Raw genomic sequence first — 22,172 nt, forward strand, 5'->3', positions numbered from 1 at the left:
AGTCCTAACAGGGTAAAGAGCCAATCATCTGTGTGTGCTTATTTTGATTTCTGAAACGTCCTTTTTCTTTGTTCAGACTAGCAATTTTAACTGTTATATGATTTCCCCTGGTTTTGGAATATTTTGATTGTCCATAACATGGACCCAGAACTGGCAGTACTTAAATGCACAGAAACAATAAAAAGCCATTTAAAATGAAATGAAACCTTATCTCAGCATGTTATAAAACTGAAGTCTATAAAATTTAAGATGTCAAAAAAAATGCAAAACCAACTAACCAATTGGGAAAATCTAAGAAAATTCAGGCTTTAATGAATCAGAAAATGTCTTAGAATGGGCTGCCCTGTAGGTAAGATTTGTTACTAGATTTACTCTAGGCTGGAAGACAATTCCTAATAGTCTGCGTGACTCTAAGAACACATCCTTACTTAAGCATGGGCTAGTTTGCAGCGAAAAACTTCTACTTCATCCAGTTTCTCCAATCTCCACGTCTCTATTCCCCTGCTGAGGTACTGCTAGGTCAGGGCTTCTAAAACTGTAATTCTAAAGTGTGCCGTTAATAGCACTGCCTTTCACTGGCCTATGTTTACTTGAAAATGAATAACTAAAATCAAAATGTTGGGACCAGGAAAAATACTGTGTGCTTTTTTTATGTTATTCTTGCTCTAACTGATTTTTCATGTTTTCTGAAGTTACCGGGATAAATCAATCTTAAAGTTCTATACCCTGCCCATCCCGAGCTCCTGGTAGCCAAGGTAGCCAGATGGGAGATTGGCTGAGACAGGAACATGCTGTTCACTAGTCACCACCCTTCCATCCTTCAGGAGAGGAAGCCAGGAATATCCAACTGTTGAAACAAAGCACAAAACACTTCACTGTTGGTGTTCGAAAACGTATCAAAGAAAGTCAATGCTACTAAACTGCCTGATCTTTAAGGCCCTGAATCTAGTCTTTGCAGAACATTGTCTACAACATTACTTTGGCCTCTTTGGGATTACAATTTCAAAATGATCTTTCAGAAAAATTTACATATGCAAGCCCCAGCATGCTACCTTCATAAATTTCATCTAAAAACTCTGCAAAGGGGCTTCTGGGTAGCTCCTAAGCATCTGCTTTTAGGCTTCAGTCATGATCTCAGGGTCCTGAGATTGAGTCCCACGTCAGGCTCCCTGCTCCACGGGGTGGCAGTGGGGGTGTGTGGTCTGCATGCCCCTCACTTTCTGCCCCTCCTCCCACTCATGCTCTCCCCTTTGTCTCTCAAATAAATAAAATCTTTTAAAAAATTAAAAATAAAAACTCTGAAAGAGGATGAGGATTCTGAATCAAAATACAATTTAAGAACCTAAGATGTAAGTCATAAAGAGTCAAAGGAATGACGAAATCCCAAACCTTGTGTTTCAACCACATCCTTCTTCTTCGTGCTTCCTTTACTTGAACTATCACAGCTGACATGGAAAAATGTGAACAGCAAGTGGTGCTTTCCATGCAGCTGGGTGGGCAATTCTATTTTGATCTGCAAGGAAGACCAAAATAACAATCTTTTTAATATCTGAAAACAAAATCTCGATGAAAGTGGCTACACGATGCATAACCCTGTGCATGCATGAGCATACATTTGGTCTCCAAACTGATATTAACATTTGTGGTCAGAGAAAGCAGAGAACATAGACAGTGCTAAAGAAATGGATCCATACACCACTGTCATGGTCTGAATGTGCAAGTCCCTACTCCCAACACTCAAATGCATTTGTTGAAATCCTAACCCCCTCCAATGTGATAGTATTTGGAGGTGGGGTCTTTGGGGGTGGATCAGGTCATAAGGATGGAGCCCCCATGAATGGGATTAATGTTCTTATATCTAAGAGAGCCACCCCCCTGCCCCAGCCTTCCCACCATGTAAGGATACAATTGAGTCTGTGACCAGGAGGGAGTTGGCCCTCACCCAGCCATGCTGGCATCCTGACCTAGGACTTTAGCTTCCAGAACTGTGAACAGTAAATGTCTGCTCTTTACAATCTACCCAGTCTGGTATTTGTTCTGGCTACTGAACAGACTGAGAACATTCACTGACTAGAAACGAGAGAGTTGGTATGTCAACTCTAGAAAGAACTAGAAACATAACATCAACCATTACATTAACCAGGATAGGACATTTAAAAGCAGGATTCTTATAGTAGTTTTAATGAACTACACTATGATTCTATATAAAGAAACCCAATAATGAGAAAGAAAGATTCTCAGGTCCAACAAAGGTAACTATACTTAAGTATGAACTTGAAAGAAAATATGTCAGAATATCAATCGTAGTAGTAACAGAGGAGAGATTTTTGACTTTTTCTTTTCTATTATCAGCATTTTCCAAGTTTTTGGAATAAATGTTACTTTTTGTAATTAGAAAAGATGTAAAATAAATACTTCAACATTTAGTTCTAGTACTGTAATTCTAGTATAGCATGCAGTTTCTTTTGTTTTTTTTGCTTTATTAAGCACAGAATTCAGAGTTTCCTTTAAAACTGGTTAACTGGGTTTTCCCATGAAAACCCCTTGGCTTACCTCATCATAAAATTCTGGGTTTTGGTGATGGTGTAAAACCGCAGCAAAGGCGCTTCTTGTGAACACTGGCCCACCAGGTCTGCCATAAATGCACTAAGTAAGAGTTAGCAAAGGAAGACACCAGTATTTAATTAACAGAATAAGAAATTAAACTCAGATGTGTTGTCAAGAGGCATTTCTACAGCATAAACTTATAACCCCCTCCAAAAGATTTCTTCTACCTAAGAGACTCCAGGCCCCTCAGATCCCCTACTTCACGGTCCAACCCATCCTCCAGCCCACTTCCCAGCATCACTTCCCCTGCCAGGCACACACACCTGTCCTGGTTGTAACTAGACTACACCTTACCCATAGTCACCTATCATACCTGCATGCCTGTGCTCATGCAATTCCTCTGTCTGAATGACAGTTCTATGTGCACGAAACTCCCATGTGTCCATCAAGAAATGATTCACTCCTTCCTATATGTCCCCCCAGCATTTTTTATACCAATTATCAGGTTTGACAAAAAAAACATTTCTATGTGCCAGGAGCTTTTTCTCCATGACTTCCTTTTCCACTAAGCCATGAATTTCTGGAGGGCAAAAGCTATTATTATATTCTTCTTTGCATCTTTGTCTCCTTCTCTTCTTGGAAAGTCATCTTCAGAGTTACAGTAAAGAACTTGGGCTATAGCATCAGATGACCTGGGTTTGAACACCGGTTCTAGATTGTCTGAAGGAATTTATTTAAATTCTGTACATTAATCTCATCTAACAAATACTGTTAGGAGAATTAAAGGAGTTTAATACCTATAAGGGTCTAAGATCAGAGTCTGCACTATACAAGCATCCAGTAAACATCACCAATAATCTATTACTATTATTATTACTATAATAATAAATATCAACAAATTTTTATTATTATTTCTATTATCAATCTTACTAATGCCAATTCTTAGCACCCATACAATGTCTGGCTCAGAGTAAGACATTATATAATTACTGAAGTGAACATACACAGGAAACCTTGATCCCTAAAGAGTATAACAGAACCAATCAATGAGGAGAAAGAATTAAAGTACTCCTTATTCCATAAGGTTCAACACATGTGGTTACATATTGCGATGTCACATATTTTTGTGTTGTGTCGATTATAATGTGCTAAATTCCTTTAGCTATGCGATATCATGCAGGTCCATTTTTAAAATGGAAAAATGCAAACATATATAAAAAACAAACCTTCAGAGGCTGAGAATCTTCTTCATCCGAATCTTTGAATTCAATGCAAATAGCAATATTTCTGGCCTGCAGTAATATTTAAAGAAAAAGAAAAACAAAAAGCCAGAATATGTATTTATATAAGAACATAAGAATCAAAACCCAAGAGAATCTGATATCAAAACTGAAACCTCGATCTTTGCACTCACCTTGGCAAAAGACTTTTGACTGTCATATTTCAAGTACTTAGGATAAACATAAAGGTGATTGTTGTAGATGGTGTAAGGCTGAGTGTGTTTTGGTATGCAGGGCACAAATTCTTCTACTTCAAATGTGATTGGAGTTTTACTACAGGTTTCAAATTGCTTCATGGGAATGTATGATGAGTTGACATAATCTGGAAAATTAAAAACAAACAAATTGAGGTAAAAGCCAAACAAAATTTTGTCTGGTTATTACAAAAAACTTATACTCACTAGGAAAGTCTGAGGAAACATTATCAATTGTAATGTCTAGGTTGCCCAAAATCACTGGGAGCTTAGCCATCTTCTCAGGTCTAGAAACAGAAGAGAAAAATCACACATTTATAAGTTAAGTTAGTTATAAAACCTAAATTCCAGAGCAGCACTCCCAAGAGAAATTTAGTGTGAGCCACAAAAGTAATTTTAAACCTTCCTAGTAGCCACACTTTAAAAAGTAAAAAGAAACAGGTAAAATTAGTTTTAAGAATATATTTTATTTGGCAGCCTGAGGGGCTCAGCGGTTTAGTGCTGCCTTCAGCCCAGGGTGTGATCCTGGAGACCCGGGATTGAGTCCCACATCGGGCTCCCTGCATGGAGCCTGCTTCTCCCTCTACCTCTGTCTCTACCTCTCTCTCTCTCTCTCTCTCTGTATGTGTGTCTCTCATGAATAAACAAATAAAATCTTTTTAAAAAAAGAATATATTTTATTTAACCTAATATATCCAAAATATTATGATTTTAATCTGTAATCAGTATAAAAAATTACTCTAATTCTTTGAACCCAGATGTGTTTTACAGTTAGAGCTCATCTGTTTGGACTTGTGGTTCTCATGTTCAACGGCCACCTGCGGCCAGTGGCTACCGTGTTGGACTGCACAAATCCAGATAAGACTATCAGACAGATGTTATAGGTCACTGTTTTCGTGAAACATGCCATCCTTACCCACATTCTTGGCTCACTTAGAATTATGAAAATAACAATCTCAAAGCTGCTTTAGACTCCAGTGTCTAGTAAAATGGTGGACACAAAGTAGGTACTCAGTGAAATGTTTGGTGTTTGCATTTGGTCTAACTTAAAGCAGTGTAAGAATCTCATCTGTGATATTTCTGACAAGAACTGCTACCGCATCAACCCTTCCTAGTTGAAAGGAAACTTTCAACATAGCCATTTTGACACCCAGATTGTTCCTCCTCACTTGGACTCTCTGCAACTTCCATTCACCAAGGCACTTGGCTACATTTCTTTGTGTAACACCCTTTAACCATCTATATATAAACAGCAACCACAGCTTGCTGAAGTCCTCCATTCTCAGTGCTTTTGGACCTTCCTTCAATGCCAAATCTCCCCTAGAGGAATGTCCTGTTTATGTCAAGGCACCCAAACTGCACACATCAGGCCCAGTAAGGTCTGACCATGTGGGGATCGAGCAGCTATCTGGTTTTGAACAACATATCCTTCTACTAATGTAGCCAAATGCTATTATTTTGTGGTAGCCACACCTACCTGGTGATATACATTACATTTAAATCATCTAAAATCTCTAAATCTTTTCCTATATGCTTTACTACCATGCTAGATCTCTCCATCCTGTATTCATACAATTATGTTTTTTGGTACCCGGAACAGAATTTGATTTTTGCCTTGAGGAAATTTCACTCTTTTACATTTGAGCCATTTCTAGTTGATCAAAACCCTCCTAAATCCAGATTATAACCCCTAATGAATTAGATATTCCTAATAGCTTGATGTCATGAAGACATTTCATCAGCATGTTTTATTCTCAAAAAAGTCACTGATGATGATACTGCACAGAATATAGCCAAGAACAGGTTCCTTCTCAAACCTCCAGAAGCCCTTCGCCAGACCGATACTGGCCCATTCTGGTGTCTGGCTACTCCAGCAGTTGAACAACTGTCCACTCACGAATAGTACACTTCTCTGACTTGTTCACAGGACATCCTGGAATAGACAGTTGTTGAGGGCTTTGCACTCCTCTGTGGTACTAGTTTAGCAACCCAATTAGAAAGAGAAAAGCTGAAACGCCGTTAGGATGACTAGTTTGACGTGACATGACTTATTCCTAGAAAACAGAATGCTGCCTCGTGGTTCTTCATGAGCCACCTGTTTAATGTCTTTTAAAACAATGCCAGAAAACATCAGAGCTCACTGGCCTCCAAATTCTGCATTTGGTTTTATTCCTATGTTTGAAAAGTTCCTAGCTCCTGCTTTTAAAATTCCTCTCATGTTAGTGTTATCTATTAATCAGTCTCACAAATAATGTATCAGTCTATCCTGGGGTATTGCTCATCTGTATCAGGACTTCCTAACAGCCCTAAATTCTCGTCCTTATGACAACAGACCATGCTGAGCACCATTCATCTTTGCAGAATCACTTTCTCCTAGAGTTTTTCTCCTTCATCCGAATCTTTTCCACCTGTCATATGTTTATATCGGAGTTTAAATGATCAATTCCTTCAAATCCTGAGAGAGATCACTGTCAGGAAGGTAAGCCAACAATTTTCTACACATTCTGCCTTCATTTAAAAAGATTTCTAGCCAAAAGATGTCCAGGTGCAGCCCAGCGTCACCCCTACATCTTGTCCTTGTGCCCATAGTGTGATTTGTTCAAAAACACAATCTTCTTTGCTACTAGCAGGAAGATTGTACCTTTGCCAATCATTTCCTTAGAGCTGTCTTGGGCCTCCCATACAACTTGTGCTCCCATCGATAGACTGCTGGAGCCTCTCTCAGCTTCACACAAAGCTCTCCAGGTACACTGACCCTTAGACCCATTGGATTCTATGCAGCTATAAATTCTCCTGATGTGGAATGCCTTCATTCAAACAACTTAGCACTGCCCCGTATCACAAAACACTGTGCCCCACAAATCTTAGAGACACCTATAAAGTTGTATCTGCCTCCACAAGTCAGAAGTACCATTTATTACAAAGAATACTTTCAAATGTAAGTATTCAAGAGCATTGTATTTCACCCCTTCCCAGTTACTTCTACCCATAAATGATTATGTACCTTATTCATCATTTTTTCCTTTATTTTGATATCATCCTCATATAAACTTCTGATAACTGAATTTCTAAGCAACAAGTTTTAATTAAACAATCTTCACTGCAACTCTGTATAACGTGTTATTTCCTTCTGTGTCTAACTATATTAAGAAATAACTATGTTATTTCTTATTCGTATTCTTTCCTCTGCTGAGAGCTTTTACTTCTGGCTGCTATTTCCATACAGACATTATGTCCATGTATTTCCAAGAAAGCACAAATCTGAGCTTAGCTCCATACCACATAGCACATGGGCTTTGGGGAAGCTCTTTCTATCAGCTTAGTTTTTTAAATACAATCTTAAGTTTACTTCAGAAGCTTAGGGGTTTTATTGAACTTGGCTTATCAGACATCAAAACCTCACAAACAATGAGAATTCTACTGCCTTTTTTATGTGCAATTTGTAAAGTGATAGGGCGTGTGTGTGTGTGTGTGTGTGTGTGTTACACCAAGTGAATTCTATTATGACTAGAATTGGGTTTGTTTGTGTTTTTAATTTGTAAAGTATATATAAATTATATGCAAAACTCAGAATATTTCAGCATGAAAACTCATCCTAAAACTTCATTAAATAAATGTATAAAGTAAGCACACATAGGGTATCTGGAGTTTGGGAACTGCTTTTGTCTACATATAAACCTAGGAATGAGGCTCAAACTCTTGCTCTTAGGAAAAGGAAAGGTTTTCTCTTCCCATTGCCATACAATTGCTCCACAATTCCCAGAGGCAGGGAGAGCATCACAAATCAGCAGTCATCCCAACCCAACAGATTGGGTGTCCTCACCTCCATGTTTCTGCAGTCCAGTCCCCCCTTCCCCATTGTCTGTACTGACCCATTAAAGTGATTAACTGGCAATATAGGCGTGCCTGGGTCTGTTGGCAGCAAGTCTAATCTCCTAACTGCATTTTGTAAAAGGAAATAGCCCCTAAAAGCTTTGGAGTCCATTAAAAAAAATATGTATGTGACTGAAAGAAATTTGAGATATTTTTGTTTAAATGAAATCACTGAATTTATGTCTATGAGAAATTTTAATAGCTATTTATCAAGTGCTTATGGTGATACAACATGCACTAGACTAAGTTCCAGAGATAATTCAAACATGATACAATTCTCATACTCAACAAGACAAGATGACAACCACTTCCATACGGTGTGTGTGAACCTCTACAGGAAGGCAAGTGTCTAGTGTATTGAGAAGGAAGGGGTCAAGATGAGCCTTCTCAGTGAAATAACCCTGACATGCATCTTCCTTTATTCCCCACCAGAGCTGTAGGACACAGGGCCATTAGGATTCTCCCTTAAAAAGAGGAGACTCCAGCAGAACAGCTGCATGACCTGCCCCAGGTCTCCCAACATGGCCGTGAGCTGCAGACGACTCTGAAAGAGGAGAAGGGATCCTTTGAAGAGACAAAAGCATAAAAGGACATGATTTAGGCAGAGGGCAAAGTGTTCTGTGGTGAAAGTATACACAGTGGCTTAAGGGAAAGGCAAATAGCCTCACCTGGTTTGAGCACAGAGTAACCAAGAGGGAATAGAAGTAAAGAATGTCAAACACATTTATGCAAGTCTCCTGCACAAACCCTAATAATATTATTACCTAAACTACCCGATGTGGTAGCATTAAAAAAAGGTTTATATTTAGGCAGCTCTTCTTGCCCACGGTCCTATCTCCATGTTATAATAAGAACACCTTTTTGGGGCACCTGGGTGGCTCAGCGGTTGAGTATCTGCCTTTGGCTCAGGTCATGACTCAAGGGTCCTGGGATCAAGTCCCACATCGGGCTCCCTACAGGGAACCTGTTTCTCCCTCTATGTTTCTGCCTCTCTCTGTGTGTCTTTCATGAATAAATAAATAAAATCTTGAAAAAAAAAAAAGTCCATGTAAAATCACAGATAAATATTTCTGGAAGCATATATGTCAGCAATACCATCTATCTGACAAAATTGTTTTCTTACTAAATCTTGGAACACATCCCCTTATAATTACTGTGAAGGAATGGGAGAAGTGGCTTATGAGATTTGGCAGCTGTTTTCTAAAGACTGGGGCAGCTTGAGAAAATTTTTTCTATCCATTATTAAATGACATTTTGAGATAGTCATGGGAATAGAAACAATAGCTTGGCACCCAAGCTGGTCCGCAGGCCAGTGACACAGGATTATCCTCTATAAAAAAATAAAAATAAAAAAAAATAAAGAGGAAAGAAAAAGAGCAATACTAAGTTTAAACGGGGGGGGGGGGATAAAAAGGAAACCTCCACTTCCCTAATTCTGCTGTGGAAAGCACAGGGAGTGGACAGGGGCATGTCTCTGGATTCTTGCTGAGAAGAAAGGAAAAAGGCTCCCCTGCTACTGCTGCACCTTCCCATGCTGATAGCATCACATCCCTATTTGCGGGTTTCTGAGTCTCTCATCGGCCATTGGGAGCACGCTCCTCCCACAAGAACCTTCCTATTGAGCACACCCCTAAAGGCTCGCTGTGCTAGTGAGAACACTGCTGTGCTCTGAACCACAGAAGGCTTATGCTTTTTGCTGCCTGGCCATGGCCTCTCAGCTCAGATCATTTTTTCATTAAAGACCTTGTAGGGATGCCTGGGGTGGCTCAGTTGGTTGAGCATCTGCCTTTGGCTCAGGTCATGAAACCAGGGTCCTGAGATCAAGCCCCATGTATGGTTCCCTGTTCAATGGGGAACCTGCTTCTCCCTCTCCCTCTGCCACTACCCCCTGCTTGTGCTTTCTTTCTCCATGTCAAATAAATAAATAAAATCTTAAAAAAAAAAAAAAAAAAAAAAAGACCCCATAGCGTCCTGCCCTTTGGCCTCTACTAAGGAACAGAAGTGTGAGCTGGAGCTACCATCAAAGCACCACCACCACTGCCAGGGCACTCTCAAGCTAGACAGTCTAGGACGTAATTTCTGAGCGAGGGCTTCCCGCCTCCATCATACACAAAAAAACTTCATTGTGTGCATGTTTGTCAGCATATAAAAGTTAATGTTAAAAAAAAAAAAAAAAAAAAGTCCAGGGATGCCTGGGTGGCTCAGTGGTTGAGTATCTGCCTTCAGCTCAGGGCATGATCCCAGGGTCCTGGGATCAAGTCCCACATCAGGCTCCCTACAGGGAACCTGCTTCTCCCTCTATGTTTCTGCCTCTTTCTCTGTGTCTCTCATGAATAAATAAATAAAATCTTAAAAAAAAAAAGTCCATGTAAAATCACAGAAAGCTATAAAGTAGAAGTGAAAAGCCATCCATACACCCATCCCTCAGAGACAATCATGATCACTATTTTGGTATAAATCCAAATGACTATTTTATGCTCATCTTTCCATCTGGCTAGTTATTTGCCTATCTATTTCTTCACTGATACACAAAAAGAAATATATAAAATATTTTCTTCTCAAAAATGAGATCTCATAGATACTTTTCCTCTCTAACAATATAGTGTGTACACCTTCCTAAGCAATTACTTTGGACCTACATCATGATTACTAAAAGTTGCATGGTAGTCTAGTGCAAGAAAACAGTAATCTATTTAACTAAGGTAACTAGAGTTTTCAAAAAAACAAAACAAAATAAAATGACTTTTTATTCTATAAGCAAAGGGTAAACATGACAATAATGACTGTATAATAACATGTTATATATGATGACATACCAAATAGCACAGTGATAGGAGCAGATTCTCAGCTGGGCTGCCCCAGCCACTGCTTCCCTCTTTTTATCACATTGCTGTGAGCTGAATAGTGTCCCCAAACACATATGCTGAAGTCCTAACCCCTGGTATCTACGAATGTCTCCTTATTGGAAATAGGATCTTTGCAGATGTAATCAAGACAAGATGAACTCACTGGGATTGGCTCTAATCCACGATGACACATTCCTTTATAAGAAGGACATTTCACCAGAAACACACAGTAAAGGGGTCATGTGAAGCCAGAAGTGGAGATTAGAGTGATGCTGCCATAAGCCGAGGAATGCCTGGGTCACTAGAGCTGAAAGAAGCAAGGAAGGATCTTCCTCCAGAGATTTCAGAGCAAGTGTGGCCATGCCAATGTCTTGGTTTCAGGCTTCGAGCCCCCAGAATTGCAAGAGAATACATATTCATTGTTTTAAGCCACCTAGTCTGTGGTACTTTGTTTTGGTAGCTCTAATACACGCGTGAATATAGGTAAAGCATTTGAAACAATGTGTGTAAACAGCACCATATAAGATATTGTCCCTCCCTTCCATCATCCATGCAGTGAATGGTACCCAAGTCACCCCACTGTACAAGTCAGAAACTCAGGGGTTATCTACCCAAGACCCACCTACTGCTCTCTCCTTCCACCCTTCACCCAACCAGGAACCCCAGACAGAGTAACGGCACTTCTCTGATGTGACTCCAATTAGCCCCTTCCTCCCATTTCCACGTACATGGCTTTGCTGAGTCCTTTCCCATCTCTTGCCAAAGGTCTCTCCACTGTCTCCTTCCTCCCCGGGCTCATCTCTACCCATAGCACCACCAAAAACGTCATTTAAAGAATTCAAATGAGCCAGGACACTCTTCAATTTTAAACCTTTTCTTCCTTCCTGAGGACATGAGGTAAAGTGCTCACCCAACAGGCCCTATGATGTTTGAGTGGAGCCCTCTGCCCCCCTCCCCACCAAACACCTTCTGTTTCTCAGGTGTGCAAATAAGGAAGGCTTGGAGACTCACTTCCGGAAGTCTGCCAGGAACTTGAGCATGTCATCATTGGAGAGCTTATTGCTGTCTTGCCTGTAGAGAGCAGAGAATCTGGCATTTTTGTCAAGGTTTCCAGATGTGTCCTTAAACAATGTCCTGAAATAGCCAAACAACATTTCTAAACTGAGTTTCCAAAACCCCAAAATAAATCTACAACTTTGGTTTCCATGTGAAGACTAATTATTATTCCATTTGCTATAGCTACCAGAAATTTCATTATCTAAAAACATGGAAGACATTTATGAGGATGAACACAACTAACTCAATTTACATAGAGACATTTCCAGCAAATGGCTCGTGCTTAGGAAACAACATATACAGTCAAACGCTTTGGAAGCAGAGCTCACAAATAAAGATGATCTGTAGGCACTCCCTTCCCCACCCCATTCACCCCCTCCTCCAGGGCTGCTGCCCAAGGTGAGCTCAGGATATGTGGCGGGAACCTGGAATGCCAGCTCTACCACAAGCACTCCTGTCCATCCTGCTGGTTCCAGCACAGCTCTCTCCAGCCAGCATCCTTCCTCTCTGTGACTCTAATAAGTGATTATTATTCACATAGGAGGCTTTCTTATTTTTCAGTTTTACACATTTAAATCTTCTTTGTCTCTGGGCAATAAACAGATCAGTCTACCTATCTCCATCTATCCAACTACCTCCATATATCCGTATCTATATCAAAGGTATAAAAGATGTCATCGTTAGTTACCTTGCTGCCCACGCAAATGGCATTCTGTACTGTCCTAGTCTTTGGCATGCCTGCTTGGCATTCTTCAGCACTTTCTGAGCAACCTTGAAGACATCAGAATCAAGCCATGAGATGCTGCATCCCACTGACAGAATTGTGATCTAAAGAGCCATTATCCCATGTTCATTAAACAAGCTCTTATCATAGTGCAGATGCATGGAAAAGCACATGTTACTGTAATGAATATGCCTGGATTTACACAAGGTAGAGAGTCTTGTTTAATGCAATCATTGGCAGTGATTTTTAAAGAATATAGAATGAGTGCTGTTTCTAAAATGTCTTATCTTTTCTAAGATGCTGTTTTTACAGGCCATAAGCATACCATTTCATAGGCTTTCTATAGTTCCTTATGACTGTGGGCTACTTATAAGTCCACTGGGTTATCAGAATTATTAATACTTGGTATTCATGCCAAAATATATCACATTACTTAAAGTTTAAATAAGAACACTAATGAAGATACTGAGCTTGCATTGCTCCTAAATTGCACCAGCTGGTGCAGATTCTCACAATTTGGGGGGATACATATGCTTTATATACGGCACAGGTGCTAACTAAAGTTACGCCAGAGTTTTTAATTGCTATATTCTCAGTTTCTAAGTATAAGTTACTGCTATTTTCACTTCTTAATGATCAATTTTCATTTGTTGTGGGTTGGCTTATTAACCCTATAGTGCACAGTGAAGCAGATTCGCTTCGGCCTAAGATATATGCATGGCAGGTCTATTAAACAACCCTATCCCTACTGCTAAAGCAGATGACAATTTCCCCAAATCCCTTTGTATGGGGGATACTGCACTGTTACTAATGCAAAGTTTGATTCAGTCAGAGTGGTAGGTTCAAGGGCCTTTTGCATTACTCAAGCATATCAGAGTCAAACCAAGCTTGGGCATCCTGATCTAGAGCCTGTGAACCAAGGTGTGCACTGCAGAGCTGCAACATTAGCATCACCAGGGAACTTACCAGGAATGCACAGTCTCAGGCCCCTCCACAGACCTCCCAGATCAGAACCTGCCTTCTGACCAGACCTCCAGTGACCTGTATGCACCTGGTCTAAGAAGTACTCATCTAGAAGACTTATAAGTAGGACAATAGAGCTGTTTGTATCTAAGTTAAACTGAAATGAGCTGTGTGACTCTGGGCCATTAAAGGTCTTTGGGGTCCACTTTCCCCACCTCAAAAATGAAGGGCGTGAGTCATAGTACTTTTCATTCATTATCCCTTCCAAACATTATGATTCTACGACAACTGTGCTGTGAGAATTGCTGTTGCCTTCACAAGTGAATTAGAAACACGTCTTGATTGAAACATGTCAGCAGTTCATCCAGCTCCTCCCTTTCTTCACCCAGTAGTGCATGTTCTTGCAGGGATTTGGGGTAGTTATAAGGTAAAATGGCTACCTTCCTGGAGGGGTAATTATACTCCAACATTTTCAGATAGAAACTATTGTTTTTAGATTCTAACAATAATGGTGTTGTGGAGTAAAATGCAGTATTCGCATAAAAATTTTTTTCAATATTTGCGTAGAATTTAAAACTAAAACATAGGCTTCAAATAAGTTTCACTGTTCCTGCAGCAAACAGAGTCTTAGCTTGCAGACTTACTGAGGGCACAAATGGAACATAAGGTATGCAAAAGACTCAAAAACTCATTTTTGCTGTGTAGGATTCCCCCCCTCTTTCTTTCTTCTTTTTTCTTCTTTTTTAATCTATTCATGGCAGACACCTACAGAGACTTTTCATAAAAGTTTCTTCCTCCAAGACAAAATTTACTCTAAATGATATTTTAGACAATCTTGGAAAACAGGAAGAAACAGTTTTGATATACATTATAAAATCAACCCTTAGTAATATCTCTGCCAGAACTTCTACTCTGATATAAAAGGGATATAAAATCTATTGTGATATAAAATGCTAATCTCTGCCTTAAATTAATACTTTGGAGGTGTTAATGCATGTATAATGTACATACGGCTGAGCTTTCCATTCCGTAAGTAAAGAAGTAAGAGCAGACTTCCACAGATGCTCAACGGACACCGGAAGTGTGGAGTAGATCATAAAACTTAGCCCAAAGTGAAATGTGATTTTGCAGCAACATGAGCTGCCAAGTTTCAAACTAGGCATGTGTTGGTCAGAAAAGCGAAGATGGTGCATTTAGGCCCTGGAAACGCGTTACATACACAGGGGAGTAGATCTTAGCTTGGGCCTTCATTGATTATTAATCAAAACATCGAAGAGCTAAAAGAGCTTCTCATCCAAGGTTTTACAAACTTGATTTAAAAAATAAAATAGCTTCTCTCCAGGGACTAAACCTTACTCAGCTTTTACCAGCCAGAAAGGCATAGTGTTGGAAGCAGTGCACCTGGGTAAATGGGCTTTCCCTGGCTGAGGGTGATAAGTGATAACGATATCCTGCATATCAGTGATTTGTAGCATTCCCTAGCAATGTATTGTACATTATCCATGTGATCACAGCACAGTTCCTGAGAGGGAAGTGGGGCAAGGTAGTAATACTGTCCTTCAACTACCAATAGGTCATCAGAGCCCAGGTTGGTGACATGACTTCGAGGCTAGTTAGCACTCAGTACCCCGGTCTCTGACTCCTACAACCTATTCTTTAACAACCGTCCTCATCCTGGTGGACACACCTGTGGTATACAGGCAGCCACAGACAGCTCTGAATCAGCTCAATAATATCCCTTAGAGCCTGTAGCAGGAGCCCCTCCTGCTCCTGACCAGTCCTTCTCAATGTAGCAGGGTCATCTCTCAGATGACCACTTATAAAAAATACTGTAAGACCATCACAGACAGCACTCAATAGCTCACTCTACCAGGTAGCTCAATGTGCTAGATGGTGACAGTCAAGTGCCTTTGATCACTCTACCTATGGGATGCTGAGGAGGTAATTAAACCTTAGTAAACCTCATCTTATGATGCCTGAAAGGAGGTCTTGGACTAGATAACCTCTAATATTCAAGTCTGTGTGTGTCCACAGAGAGGCATACAACTAATGAGCATACACCGCAGTAATGAAAATACACCAAACACACATCTTGTATGTTTTCCTTCCTCTTCTACCTAAGGTCAAACCACCTCTATCACCATAACCTGCCCCAGATGGCCAAGCAGAGAACCTGAGGCACTGAACTTCCTGGCCAGACCGTCTCCCAGTCCCCAGCCTCACATGTAAGTATAAATGGACCCAAAGATAATTCCAGAACCCGAGAGGCACATCAACAGTGAAATGAACTCTATATGAATATATGTACTTTTTAATGACAGAAAATTTACTATTAAGCTGGGAATTCCAGCTTTGCCAATTATTTTAGGATGTTAGGATTGCCTGGACAAATGAAGCATTATATATACACACAGGACTACTTTTCATTGAAAATAGGATACATCAGGTGAAGTATAAATCTATATAAAGCAGTGCACATCTTTTAGAATATAAATATGGCTTAACTTAGACTTCTTTAAGCATTTCTATTTTGACAGAGAGCCCTTTTGTTCTGTGGTTTATCATCACAAAGCATATAAGTCACCCATACCTTAGAAGAGTCTGAACTTTTCATATATGGCTCAGCACCGTGGGTGATGCTCCCCTGAAGCACTTTTTCAATTCTAGCCACAAGGAATATATCGGGATGAGGACACGTGACTGAGAATATTCCCTAGGGAACAAATGGTTTTCTGTAGTGAGTAAAATCCACTGCCACGTTAAACAAATCCCCTGAATGTTGAACCTTCAAAAGCAGCAGAGTGCTGAAGCAGTATCGCTATTCAAAAGCAACCAGTGCTTCACCCCTAGTCGATCATCTGATTAAAAAGGTGATTTGGTGGGTGAGCAACTAGCACAAAGTTAGAAAAAAGAAATGAAAAATCAAATACCATTTCTTCTCTCAGCTTGCTTTCACTGCCTTATTTTAGATCCTGCCAACAGTCTCATTCAACCCAGTTGTGCATTACAAAGTCTTATGCATTCGCATAGCATTTGCAAGAAAAGTTAGGAGTCTGACTGCTGAGCTCAAGTCCCCCACCTGCTTTGGATACTGCATGGCAGCTTCCTGGAGGATATCCTGAAGAACTGGTGAGCTCGGCCTGCCACCGTTCATCAGAGCTGGAGATGTGGTGGCCAGCATCTGCCTCACGGAGAAATGGTTCAGGTCCACGTGGAAATCAGCAGAAATCTTTCGGTTGTATTTTATGTCAAACAGGGATAAAGTAACAAAGAAAGGCTCTACCTGAACAAAATAAAACCATCCAGAGAGTCACTATGGCTCAAACTGTGGGGGGAAAAAAAAGAACGTTGCTATCAAAGAAGAAATTACTAAGTCTATTTATGATTGTTGCTATAAATTATTGCTAAAGAGAAACAGTCTCCATCCCTATCACAAACATCCCCTCCCTGAGGCTAAACAACCCTGCACATCCTGATCTAAACACTGCGCTTCTTTATCAGGAACTAGGATTTTTCTGTCCAGGCTGCATGGCAATCGGCACATCTACAACCTCTAAATACTTTCTTAGATTATTTTTTAAAAGGGAAAATTACATTTGTTGTAGGTCCTTCTTCATTTTCTGCAACACAGCATTGCAAATTGAAAGATAAATCATTGCACTTGACAAGAATTCTCTTTCCAAACTTCTCTTCAAATGGCTTCACTTCTGGTTCAGCTGATGTAAAGTCAAGCTTCTTTAAAAGAAAATGTAATGTGAAGTCAAGCTTCTTTAAAAGAAAATGTAAATACATAAATACATTATGCTCACATTTTTTAAAAATCTCATAATGAACGATAAGTATCCTAAGAAACTCTGTAAAATGTGGAAAAGCTATATATATTCATTTACTCACAAAAGTGTTACTTCTTTATAAGTTTATAAAATTTATAATAATGGTCAAATAAAGGATGGTATATCTATTCAATGGATTACTAGAGCTTAGAAATTATGGTTATGAACAACTTAACTGTCCATCAACAAATAAATAACATCTGGTAGTCCATACTATGGAATATTATTCAGCCATAAAAGGAAGAAAATTCTGACACACACTACAACATGTATGGACCCCGAAAATTAGCCAGAATGTTGTTATTTTTACTCAGTGCAGTAAGCCAGACACAAAAGGACATATACTGTATGGTTTCACATATAGGAGGTTCCCAGAACAGGCAAACTCATAAAGACAGGAAGGAAAACAGAGGTTACTTAGGGAGTGAGGGGAAGGAGGGATAGGGCATTTTAGTGTTTAACGGATACAGAGTTTCTGCTTGGTATGATGAAAAAGTCCTGGAATGGATGGTGATGACAGTTGCACAACAGTGTGAACATATTTAATGCCATGGAATTAAACATTTAAAAATGGTTACAATGGTAAATTTATGTGATGTGTATTTTATCACAACAAAAAAAAAGTGTCAAAAAGCAAAAACATATATATGGCTTTGAAATCTGCAAAGAAATACAGATAAGCATTTATTATCAAAGTGAAATATGGTAAAGCAGCCCTATACAAAAGATCACAAATGAAAAGGGGAAAAATACAGCAGAACTGTCATCCCCTCTGAGCAGCCCTGGAGGTCCTTGCCACTCTGGGTTTGGACTCTGGGGCACAATGTGGATCATATGCATCTTGGATGCATCAGGAAACACCACTGGCTGCTGGGCACCGGTGGTGATGCTTACTATTTTCTGATGGCATCTTATGGAGTAAATTATATGTTCTTTGTGGACTTGAGGAGGTCTTTGAATAAATCTGTTTCCAACAATCTACTGAATATGAAACACGGTGGTAGTGGTATGATGATGAGATTATGGTTGTTTTTTATTTTTCCTTTTTCCCCTGAATTTTCTATATTATGTTGCTTATCCATCCAAAGTAAACAAACAAGCAGACACATAAATAAATAAAACATATAATCTGTCAAACGTTTTCTTTCCCTGACTTGGTTTTAAAATATAAACTTTAAAATTGTTTGTACCTGGGCATCTGGGTCCAAGTAAAAAAGTTTAACTCTGCTTTCACTCTTCAGTTTGATTTCTGCTTCTCTGGTACTCTGATAACAAGAGAAACAAAAGATAAAAATTACATTTAAAAAAATCTTTTCAAAGAGGTGTTCAAACATGTTTGTCCCACCCTGAAGAGCCAGGCTGCCAGACAACTCCACTCTCACTTAGGAGAGTCGACTGCATGCCGATGAGCAAGGACAGGCTATTGAGTAGGTAACACACCAGAGTGCCACTGGGGTGAAAGAAGATCTGATCCTGGAGAGTCAAACAATCAAAGAAAGCAAAAGAGAATAATTCAGCATTACTATCAAGAAAGGCTTCAAAAAGCAATAGAAGGGGCAGACAGGCTATGAATGAAGGGGTAAAATTTGAGTAGCTTAAAGTAGGAAAACACAAGCATTTGGAGCTGAAGGTAAAGGATGCATGGCACAGACAGACACGGAGTGGAAATGAGCCCAGATGGTAGAAAGAATGTGGGGTCCACCTAAGACTGAGGAATATGTCCAGGAAGAGAAAGGAATAGGTTCCGAATTGTGGGATAGGAAACTATGGCAGATCTTGAAGGACTGCCAATGGTGTTTACGGCAGGCAGGATGAGGCATTCAGTTAATATTTATTGAGCACCTATTATGTGTCAGACACTAGGGACATAAATATGAATGAAACAAAGCACTTATCCCCAAGGAATACTAGCGAAGATAGAATATAAACAGGCAATAAGAATGGCAAAGAAAGTGTAAGACATAGTGAGTGCTAACCTGGACCAGGGGATGGCAGTCAGGAAAGAAGGGAGCTCTGGGACGAGGTACTAGAGCTACAAAGCTACAGACATATCTAAGCAATGATCAAGTCATTCATTACAATTGGATGGTTGGGCACAATGGGAAAAGTAAAGAGAAATGAATCTGGGATTTGTATATTAGGGACTGCAGATTTCCTTCAGAAGCCAAAAAATCCAAGTGCCCTATTTTGAGCAAGGGAATAATAAAACCAGGTCCTGCATTTTAAAGGAATCCTTTGGGCAGGGCTGAGGTAATGGGTTAGAAGGATAAGACCAAGAGGCTAGCACGGGCTCTTCATCACACCTGCCTCCCCATCCCAAAGCAGAGCCCATAACAAAGCCTAGTCCTCACGTGAGCGGCCATTAACTGAGATGGGTAAGTTAGCAGGAAAAGCAGGTTTGTGGAGCAGGTGATCGAGCATGGAGATGCCAGTGGACAGAGATGGCACTTGAACACAAGGAAGGGAGGAAGGCTGAAATTGCAGATTCGGAAAACATCAGTCTAGATTTGGGGCTTAGAGAAGCCTTGAGTTGAGAGTGGCTGAGATTCCCTGGGAGAAGATGTGGAAGAGTTTGCAGACAGAAACCCTGGGGCCCCAACACTGAAGGGATGGAGGGTCAGAGACATATGGAAGCAGAGACGGGGGGGGGGGGGGGGGGGGCAGGGTGGAGAAGTGGAATTTAGAAGAGAAGTTTCTAAGACATTCACAAGATGCAAGTCATTGCCAATCACATTATTATTCACTCTCCATGCCTCTAAATCCGTATCCTGTTCTTATTACTATCAGTCTCCATGGTTAAGTCTACAGAGTCAGAATAGGATGTCCTTTCTCATCAGTTCTTTCCCCACAGACCGAGTCACAGCTCAGCATGTGATGGGGCAGTGACAGCCACAGTGGGAAGGGTATCTTGTCCTCTCTGCTGGAGGCTGAACATGGTCTATTAATTACACATCTAGATCACAGCTAATAAGAAACTGGGCAGCTTCCTCATATTCTCAGCTATGTAGCTGTAATAGGTTGGTTCTCAGCAATGACTCAAACTCTATCATGACTATATTTGAAAACCAACTGTGTCTGGTAAAGTGAAATTGACTACCAGAATATGACCTAAGAAACTATGTTCTAGTTCTAGTTCACTTTTCAACTAGCTACGTGAACGTGAGCAAGCTGCTTAGCCTCTCTGGACTCCACTTTCATTTCTGAGTAAAAATGTTGAACAAGATGTTGGCTAGAGTCTCTTTGCACAACAAAGTTTATCCTGATGTTGTCAATAGGAGCTTTAAGGCTTCTGGAGGTGAGGAGCCTTTCTACATTCCCACAAATCGCTTGATTTGAGCTGACGCAGGCTGTCTCCATACTCGGGAGAGGAAAACTTTTTAACTCCATCTTGCCTATCACCATTCCTAATTTTTCTTATCAAAAGAGCCAGAACATGTGCATAGAATATACTTAACCGAACACAAAGAATTTGCTTTATTTTGCATACAGCCCATTATGTTTCTGAACAAAAACATCAGTGCTAGGTGCTGCAAGCCACTACCAACAGTAATGCATTCTACTTCTCAATTTATGCTTCAGTCCTTCAACAAAGGCAGATCCTGTGATCTCAGACACTGAAGCAGAGCAATGGATTCTTAATGTAGATACAATTCCTGTTGTCTCAAACATCTTCTGAGATCAGAAATGAACACAGCACAGATGACTGCTACAAGGCCCACATAATTAGAGGGCAACCAGGGATGCGAACACAATAAGAGAAAAAAGAATCAACAACTAGCCAAAATAGACTTAAAGCATCCCAATGTTGCCATTAATATCCAAGGGATATATTCTTCACTAGAGAAACCATTTAATGGGAAAGAAGGGACAACTACAGATGTAAAAATAACTTAAAAGCTTATCATCTACCTTATATACTTTGACAGCTCTGCTGTATCATTGATTAAAAGCAAACTCAAAGCTCCTTAAAAGTTCCTCCCAAGGACTACAATGAATGCATTAAACAGAGGAGATGCCTGATAAATAGTGTTTGAAGGAATTGTCAAGTAAAACCAAGGCAGAAAAAAAATGTGGCTCAGGAAGTGCAGAGCTTTGCCCCAGACCCAGGGAATAACCGATATCTGGAAGCTTCCCAATGATAAAAGCAAATACTTATTGATAATAGCCAACATCGCCATGCTAAATATTATCCTAAGCACACCTTTAAAACTTGTACAACCGGGATCCCTGGGTGGCGCAGCGGTTTGGCGCCTGCCTTTGGCCCAGGGCACGATCCTGGAGACCCGGGATCGAATCCCACATCGGGCTCCCGGTGCATGGAGCCTGCTTCTCCCTCTGCCTGTGTCTCTGCCTCTCTCTCTCTCTGATGACTATCATAAAATAAATAAAATTTAAAAAAAAAAAAAAAACTTGTACAACCTTAGGAGCAGGGTTCTAGTGTGATCCTTGTTTTATAAAGGGGACATTGAGGCATAAGGGATAAATACTTCAATCAAGAAGTCAACACATTTCCATTAAATGAAGCCTGACTTCAAACTGAGGCTGCTTGGTTTCAGAGCCCAGACTCTTTAACTATTAGACAAGAAGAAAAAAAAAAAAAAAAAGGTAATGAATATGAACAGGCAAGTCAGAGAGGAAAAAACTGAAATATATAAATAATAAATAGGAACATCTCACTACAAAGCAGCGAAACACAACTTAAAGCAGTGAAAAACTATTTTCATTCCCCTGGTGAGGACACAGAAAAATGGGAACTGTTTCAACCTTTTGGGAAAGCAACCTGGCAATATTTAAAGCATTAAGAACACAATAACCTCCGACCCAGAGGCCCGACACTTTGAGGAACATCTCTACTG

General features: G+C 40.1%; 1 protein-coding gene across 38 annotated transcripts in view; it reads right to left on the reverse strand.

Annotated features, from left to right (window-relative positions):
- DOCK9 (dedicator of cytokinesis 9) overlaps positions 1–22,172 on the reverse strand; it is a 279,307-nt gene that overhangs the window by 84,205 nt on the left and 172,930 nt on the right. For 36 of the 38 annotated variants that reach the window (XM_049099431.1, XM_049099439.1, XM_049099452.1 and 33 more), the window contains exons 10-21: positions 18,507–18,581; positions 17,078–17,218; positions 16,563–16,766; positions 16,074–16,196; positions 12,485–12,567; positions 11,752–11,874; positions 4,229–4,308; positions 3,962–4,149; positions 3,774–3,839; positions 2,554–2,646; positions 1,390–1,513; positions 726–847 (exon numbers count right to left, since the gene is read on the reverse strand). In XM_049099431.1, the coding sequence (XP_048955388.1) occupies positions 726–847; positions 1,390–1,513; positions 2,554–2,646; positions 3,774–3,839; positions 3,962–4,149; positions 4,229–4,308; positions 11,752–11,874; positions 12,485–12,567; positions 16,074–16,196; positions 16,563–16,766; positions 17,078–17,218; positions 18,507–18,581 (1,422 nt within the window). The remainder of the gene's footprint in view (positions 1–725; positions 848–1,389; positions 1,514–2,553; positions 2,647–3,773; positions 3,840–3,961; positions 4,150–4,228; positions 4,309–11,751; positions 11,875–12,484; positions 12,568–16,073; positions 16,197–16,562; positions 16,767–17,077; positions 17,219–18,506; positions 18,582–22,172) is intronic. The other 2 variants (XM_049099430.1, XM_049099435.1) reach the window with 1 other exon arrangement.

The sequence above is a fragment of the Canis lupus genome, chromosome 22 (genome assembly GCF_003254725.2).
Source record: "Canis lupus dingo isolate Sandy chromosome 22, ASM325472v2, whole genome shotgun sequence".
Classification (NCBI taxonomy): Eukaryota; Metazoa; Chordata; class Mammalia; order Carnivora; family Canidae; genus Canis; species Canis lupus.